Raw genomic sequence first — 7,690 nt, forward strand, 5'->3', positions numbered from 1 at the left:
GGCGCCGTGTCCGCAGGCGGCGCTGCTGCCGGCCCCGCCAGCCCCGCGCTCCCGCTCTCTGTCTGTCTGTCTGTCTGTCTCTCTGTCTCTCTGTCTGTCTGTCTGTCTGTCTCTCGCACCGACCGCTCGCCCCGACGCCAACGGCGGCAACGGCTCCGGCGGCACCGCGGCCACCGGACGCGGCCTCGCGGCAGCACGTGCCGCCCGCCGCCGGCCAATCGCGGCTCGCCGCCGCTCCCGCGCGCGCCCCCTTGCCCCGCCCTCAGGCACACGTGCCAGCCCCGGGCCGCCAGCACAACCGCCCCGGGCTGCGGCTCGGAGGGGCAGGTCAGGGAGGGGAATATGGAAATGGTTATCGGAGACTCATTTTAATAAAAAGCGGGAAAGGTCATGAATATGTATAGGCGTTTCTGGGGTCATTATGAATATGTAACACCTTACTGTATTTAAGCACACTTCTTATTGTTCAAAGGTGTGCGTGTTTGGCGGAGCGAATCCCCCGCGCACCCAGCACTGTTTTGCTTATGCTCTAATGAACACATGTTTAAGGAATACAGTTAAGGAATTGGATTAAACGTTGTTTATCCATAGAAAAAGCTTAAGTTATTTATTTCAATTATTCCCCCTTTTTCTTTTTATCCTATTGATTCGTGCTTTGGCTCCAACGTTAGCCAGCACCTGCCCAGCGGCGGCTAGGTCCAGTTTGGTGTTATCTTTTACAATCATTAATTTATACCCCGTTCCTTTTGTTGCCATTTCAGGATCTATAGGCACGGCTGAGATTTGCACGCCTTGGACTACTGAGTGTGTTAACCGAATAAAGCACGGGATCATACATGGCACAAACAGTAAACCCAGAAATGCACATACTATCATGAACCCTATTATCTTCCACTAGACTCCCCCAAATAAGTTCTCCCACCAGTGGGATAGGTTAACAGTAAAGGTTATGTAGAGATTGAATGTTACAAAAAGATCAAATATTGAAATACATTAACTCCAGACAGAAATTACTGGCAGAGAGTTTATCCATTTATTATAGAAACAGTCAATATTATACAAAGCTCAAACATTATATAAAGATCAAACATTAAAACATACTAACTCCAGACAAGAATTGGTGGGAAAACGTTTGCATATTTATTATAGAAATATTAACTATTAAATAAAGAGTAAATAGAAACAAAATCAAACATCAAAATATATTAACTCCAGACACAAATTAGGGGTCAAAAGTTAATCTATTTATTAAACAAACATTCAATACTATATAAAGATTAAATATCATAGAAAGATCAAATATTATCTAGAGATCAATCATTAAAATATACTAACTCCAGACAAGAATTGGTGGGAAAAAGTTAAACTATTTATTATATAAATATGAAATAAAGATGATGTATTATATAAAGCTCAAATACTAATGTCTATTAACTCCAGGTCAAAAAATAGTGGAAAAATGTTTACATACTTTTATAGAAACATGAAATAATAGATAAAGATTAAATATGACATAAAGATCAAATATTAAACTATATTAACTCCAGACGAGAACGGTTGGAAAAATTTTAGGTATTTATTATAGAAATGTTACATATATATAAAGACTAAATATCACATAAGGATCAGATATTAAAATAGTTTAATGCCAGACAAGAATTGGTGGGAAAAAAAGTTCACATATTTATTATATAAATAAAGGTTATGTATTATAGAAAAGCTCAAATCTTAATATGTTTTAACTCAAGAGAAGAATTAGTGGAAAAAGGTTCAAGTATTTAAGTATTAAATAAAGATGATGTATTATATAAAGCTCAAATAGTAATATCTATTAACTCCAGAAAAAAAGGTGGAAGAAAGTATATCTATTTATTTTATATGTATATCTAAATATTATATGAAGCTCAAACACTATATACAGACCAAACATTAAAATATATTCACTCCAGACATAAATTGGTAAAAAAGTCTATATATTTATCATATAAATATTAAATATTATACAAAGATCAAATATTTTATAAAGATGAAATATTCTTGATTTCCAAGAGCCGCCCGACTACGTGTGTCTGCTGAATGTGCTGAGTTATCTGAAGAAGAACATGCCCGGCTCTGACCCGGAGAAGAGGGCGCAGAACCTCCTGGAGCAGTTCCAGAGAGAACAACTGGAGAAGGATGGTAAAGTACCTTTCTGTGCTGTCTGGGTGTTCTCCCAGCGTCAAGCCTGCCACGTCCCCTGATCCAGGGCACAAAGCTTCCTGTGCCGTGAGCCAAAAAGTCTCTTTGCCAATTTAACCTTCCGGTCCTTCTCTTTCTCACTAAAATATGCAGCACAGTGAGGCCGTTACACCAGGCAGGTCCCTTTGCATGTTCTGCTATTGTATGTAGTGATTTTTCAAATATCTGCTTTGGTTAATTGTGTTCTGTATAAATTCACTGACTCGTGTTTCCACGCTGGCCAGACGCGTTCCACAGTCTTTCTCCCTGCGACCTGGGTGAGGAAGAGGAACTGGAGATCAGCGGGGCAGCAGAATTCTCGTTGTTCCAAGAAGAGCTGGTGGCAGAACAGCTGACGTACATGGACGCGGTGTGTCGATCATACGTATTACCTGAAATGCTCGGGGAAATAGTTCTGGGCTTCTCATTGTTTGTTTGTCTGTTTGTTTTTTAACTTACATCAATGTCAGTCTGGCGTTCCAAACCGCTCTGTTGCTGGGACACAGAGCACAGCTCTGCTTGGTTATCCAAACTCACTTCATTGATTGGGCTTTTCCTTCAGTTCTTCTGAAGGTGTTTGTTTAATATTTGACCCCTCAGAAATAGCGTATTTTGACTGTATTTTAGGCTACCTCACCTGAAGATGTCTAAGTACTTTTAACTGTAGTGCTCCAATTCGGTTTATTTGTATCAATCTCTTTCAAAAATATCATTATATAGAAATCTTTCCCCTTGGTAATGTAAGTGATAGAAAGGTGTCTCTTACTTTGCCAGGACTGTTTAGCTGACAGTTTTTTAGGGCATCAGGCCTAAAGAATTATAGCCAAGTGTATATTTTAAACTAAGAGAAAACCAATATTTCCCTTTTGATACCATATTAGCTTCAGATGCAGTTTGTACTGTAAACACGCGTTTCTTCCTGTGGGCAATAGCGATCCAGGCTGACTTGGACACCTCTGGTTCCCTGCAGACACTCTTCAAGAACGTTGTGCCCCACCACTGCCTGGGCTGCATCTGGTCCCGCAGGGACAAGCAAGAGAACAAACAGCTGGCACAGAGCATCAGAGCCACCATCTCGCAGTTCAACGCCGTCACCAACTGCGTGGTCAGCACCGTCCTGGACAGCAGAGGATTAAAGACCCGGCAACGAGCGAAGATCTTGGAGAAGTGGATCCGTATCGCACGTGTAAAGCGTTTATTCACCACTGTTTAACGTTCCTTGTGCGGGTGCCGTGGAGCTAGGAGGGGACAGGGGGGTTATGGGGAGTGATATTTTTGATGCTCAGTCTTTGTAGAGCTGCCCGCTTAGCAGGGAGAATGTGCAGCAAGCAGGACACGGGCAGACAGAAGAGCACTGACTGTTGGTGGTGCTGACGTTTAATGCTCCTGTGTTTCTAACCGCTCCTTTCACAGCAATGTAGGATCCTGAACAGCTTTTCCTCTTTGAAGGCCATTGTTTCTGCCTTGCAGTCCACCTCCGTTTATCGCCTGAAGAAGACCTGGGCCTGCGTTCCAAAGTAAGGCTGTGCAGTGTGTCTCTGGATGTGTTTTGGTGCTTTTATCTTTTATGTGCCCAACCGTTAACAATTCAGGAGAAAAAAATAGTACCCTGATCTGATTCAGAGTGCTTACAAACAACTTAAATGGTTTAATCCTTTCCTGTACAGGGACATAATGCTGATGTTTGAAGAGCTTTCCGAAATCTTCTCCGAATCTGACAACTTTGCGGCGAGCAGGGAGCTGCTGATGAAGGTGGGAATGAGCTTGAGGTGCCAGGCTGGTGATCTCACCCAAAGCCGCGCTCAGCCCTGTTCCTACCCAATGAACTCCCGTATGCGGTGCTGTGGGAAGACGGGTCTGTAAATCCCGGGCTTTTCTGCTGGGGCGAGAGGTGCCGCACAGCGAGATTTGACGCAGATGAGTTGCGAATGAGCACTTTGGCTTTATGCCGCTCTGTACAGACATGAACGGCTGGCTGGGATCCTAAAGATGATGTCATGAAAGCATCATTTACCAGAGCACTGTTTGGTGAAGCAGATGAGTTGTATTTTGTTTGCTTGCACAGGACTATTCTGGCATTCTAATTAGTATTATTTATTATTATTTCTCAGTCAGTTAATTCCCCATTGCTCTGACCATTTGCAGGGAGTCACCCAAGGCACGGTACCTTACCTGGGTACCTTCCTGACAGACCTCGTCATGCTGGACACAGCCCTTCAGGACTATCTCGAGGTAATTTGGGGCAATTTTTGGCATCCTACATATCCTCCCTCCCTTCCAGACACTGTGTCTGGTCCTGTGTCATCCCCCGGGTTCTAGTGCAGTTCTTAAAAAGAGAGGAATCTATTTGAGAAACAGACTCAGGTACACGAGTGCTGTGGTTTGTCCTAGAGCTGGAAACAGGTCTTTGCAGAAGCCTTTGCTCAGGGCAGCTCTGGCCTTTCCCTTGGTGTCGCTACTTCATCCTGTTTGTGGTTGACTCCAGCCAGCCCGTGCTCTTCTCCTCTGATCCCTTCTCTGTCCTTCCAACAGGGCGGCCTGATCAACTTTGAGAAGCGGCGAAGGGTGAGTGGGCTATTATTAAGGATATTAACGAGACTGGCTTTATTTTTCTAATTGGAATTCCTATTTTATTATTTGTTTTCTTAGGAATTTGAAGTAATCGCACAAATTAAGCTCTTGCAGTCCTCATGTAACAGCTATTGCATGTCAGCAGATGAGAAATTCGTGCAGTGGTTTAGGAGGCAGCGGCATTTAAGTGATGAGGAGAGGTAGGGTCTCAGCCCGGCTGGCGAAGCAGCTTTTCTTGCCCCGCACGCAGGTTCAGGTTCTCTCAGCCTTGAGCTCTGCGCTGCCGGGAGCTGCTCCCGGAGAGTGGAAACACACACGCACAGAGCTGCCTCCTCCTTGTGGGGATGCAGCCCTCTGGGACGTGGGCATGACCCAGGGCTGCTCAAATATGGCCACTCTGAGATATTTAACTCATGCTGTTGCCTGTTCTGCAGTTTCCGGCTTTCACTCGAAATTGAAGGAGCTGCTGACAAGAGTGTCACATCAGCCAAAGCTCATTGGAGCGTGGTGAAGAGATTCAGCCTGTGAGTATAATGGTTTGGTGCCTGAATATGAACTGGAATAAATCAAACACCAGCTGACAAACCTGGCTAGGGATCCAGAACAATGGATTTTAGTGCTGGATTATAAATTCCATTCAAATTTGCAGCAGCAAAACAGAGTGAACAAGGATAGAGTCTAATTTGCTGTACACACACAAAGAATAGGCCACTCGAGACAGGAAAGCACAAGAGCAGGTCAGGTTGTTGAAGCAAGTGCCAGCTTTGCTCAGCCCAGCTCTCCTGTGCTTTCTTTTCTCCCCTAGGCCATTCCTGGGCTTGGGGGTGAGCGCCCACAGCGCACCCGTCAACGCGCAGCCCAAACCTGTTCCAGGTGGGAGCTCTGGGGACAGCACGGTCACCATCGTCCCTCCCAGCGCCACTGCCGAGGAGCCTCAGCACAAGGTAGGGCCTGGGCCCTGTGTTCAGCACAAACAGCCTGTGCGAGGCTGCTGACGCTGCTGGCGGCCCCAGGCGCTTGCCCGAGCCTGTGGGTCTTGACTAGAGCGTTGCGTGCAGTGGAATGGAGGGCCCTGAGCTCTGGGACAGGCAGTTTTGGGGGAAAGCTCATCTGCATCAGCCCAGCCTAATTGTGGGGCAGGCAGAGCAGCTGAGCAAGGGAGAAGCAGGTGAGGTCAGAGCTCGCCAGCCCTAGGGTTTGAGCTGCCAGGAACTGCCCAGACCAAGCCTTGTCTGGGCTGGGTTGTGTTCCCAGGGAGCTTTGTCCTACAGACTCTGCTCTCCTGACCTAAACTGCCTTCACTGGGCCGCTGAAGCCCTTGTTAAGGCTGTTGTGCTCAAGAGTGTCATCTTTAGCTTTTGGACCTTTTCAATTAAATGGTAATCAATGTGTTTGATCTCGTCTCCCCCTTTGCTGCCATCTGATGACAAGTGCTCCAAGAAGTGCCCCGACCCTGTGACTCCCATTCCATCCAAGGAAGCACCGCTAGTCCTGCCAGTTTACAACCAGCAGAACGGAGAGAGCTGCATCATCCGGACCAGCGTAGAAGAGGACAGAAGTGGCACCATCTACAGGAGCATCCTGGTGGGTGATGTTTTCAGCCCAGGTGACTTGAATGGTGCTTTTAGTTTTGGAAACACCTACTCACTGATCCAACCTCCTTGGCAGGGAAAATGACAAATGTTAGAAATCAAAACCTGTGGAGCAGGGGATGAGTGAGAGGTTTGCAAAGAGCATCTCTCAAGGTTTCTGCTCTTGAAATTGAAGCTTGTCTTTGATCAACAGTGCCAAGTGAAGCACTCGGAGCAAGTGCCGGCTTTGCTGCCCCTGCTCTTGTGCCAGCGCCGGCTGTTGTGTGTCCAGCTCAGCCCTGGGCTGTGTGACTGTGACACAAGGGGCCCCTTCCCCAGCAAACCCAGCTACAAGGCCCCGAATCTTTGCAGGACATCAAGAAAGTGTTTAGCACAGGACACTGTGGATTAATGGATGTGAGCAAACAGCAGCTGGGGCAGCTATTGCTGTGGATCCGACGGCTGCTGAGAACAAGGTCTCACCTCTGCAAGTGGTTGCTCTGGAGAGCAGGGGCTGTGATTTCTTGCTGCGTTTCTAGAGCAGCGTCTGTTGTCCTGAACTAAATCAACCACCAGGTGTCACAAAGAGCACGTTTTAGTATCTGGCAGAATCCACGACGTAGTTACCAACGACTCCTTGGGACTCTGTGTTTGCAGCTGAGTAACCAAGAGAAGGCTCCTGCTGTCATCCAGAGAGCCCTGGAGAAGCACAGCCTGCAGTGCGGCTCGGCTGGGGATTACGAGCTGGTACAGATCATCTCCGAGGACAAAGGTGGGGAAGCAGAACTCTGCTGCTGCTGCTTGACCGGCTCTGCTGCGTTTTGACGGCGAGAGTAACACACGAAGCGACGTCAGAAACGCCGTGGACACGTTGTCACAGCTGCCGGTGAGAACAAACCCCTCGCGCTGAGCGGTGCGCCAGGTGACGCTCGCTCTGCTCCCTCTCTTGCAGAGCTGGCGATCCCACCCAAGGCCAACGTGTTCTACGCCATGAGCACCCAGGGCAACTTCCACTTCATCCTGAGGAGAAAAGCTGCAGCACAGGAGGAGTCTGCGCGTCATGGATGTTAATGGTTGAGCTTTGGATAGGATTTACTGTTTATGTTATAAGGATGGAAACTTTTTTTCCCCCAGGTTTAGTCTGGAGTTGATCTATTTTAATATGTGACCTGTATCTAATGTTTGAGCTTTGTAGAATATTTAATATTTATATAACAAGTATATTACCTTTTTTCCAGTTTTTGTCTGCAGTTCATGTATTTTAATACTTGATGTTTTTATCATATTTAATCTTTACCTACTTGTATAGAAACATTCATTAGTATATAACC

General features: G+C 46.4%; 1 protein-coding gene across 1 annotated transcript; it reads left to right on the forward strand.

Moving 5' to 3' along the window:
• Positions 1-2,076: 2,076 nt before the first annotated feature.
• On the forward strand, positions 2,077-7,430 carry LOC308042907 (ral guanine nucleotide dissociation stimulator-like 1; the record flags this gene model as incomplete). Its single annotated transcript, XM_080348676.1, is given in 13 exon segments — positions 2,077-2,178; positions 2,463-2,587; positions 3,188-3,403; positions 3,631-3,734; positions 3,885-3,969; positions 4,363-4,449; positions 4,750-4,764; positions 4,766-4,782; positions 5,223-5,312; positions 5,594-5,732; positions 6,220-6,372; positions 7,017-7,131; positions 7,312-7,430. Coding segments are annotated over 13 exon segments (1,341 nt in total). The 5' UTR covers positions 2,077-2,102.
• Between the last annotated feature and the right edge of the window lie 260 nt (positions 7,431-7,690).

The sequence above is a fragment of the Nesoenas mayeri genome, assembly GCF_963082525.1.
Source record: "Nesoenas mayeri genome assembly, chromosome: 8".
NCBI classification, from domain to species: Eukaryota; Metazoa; Chordata; class Aves; order Columbiformes; family Columbidae; genus Nesoenas; species Nesoenas mayeri.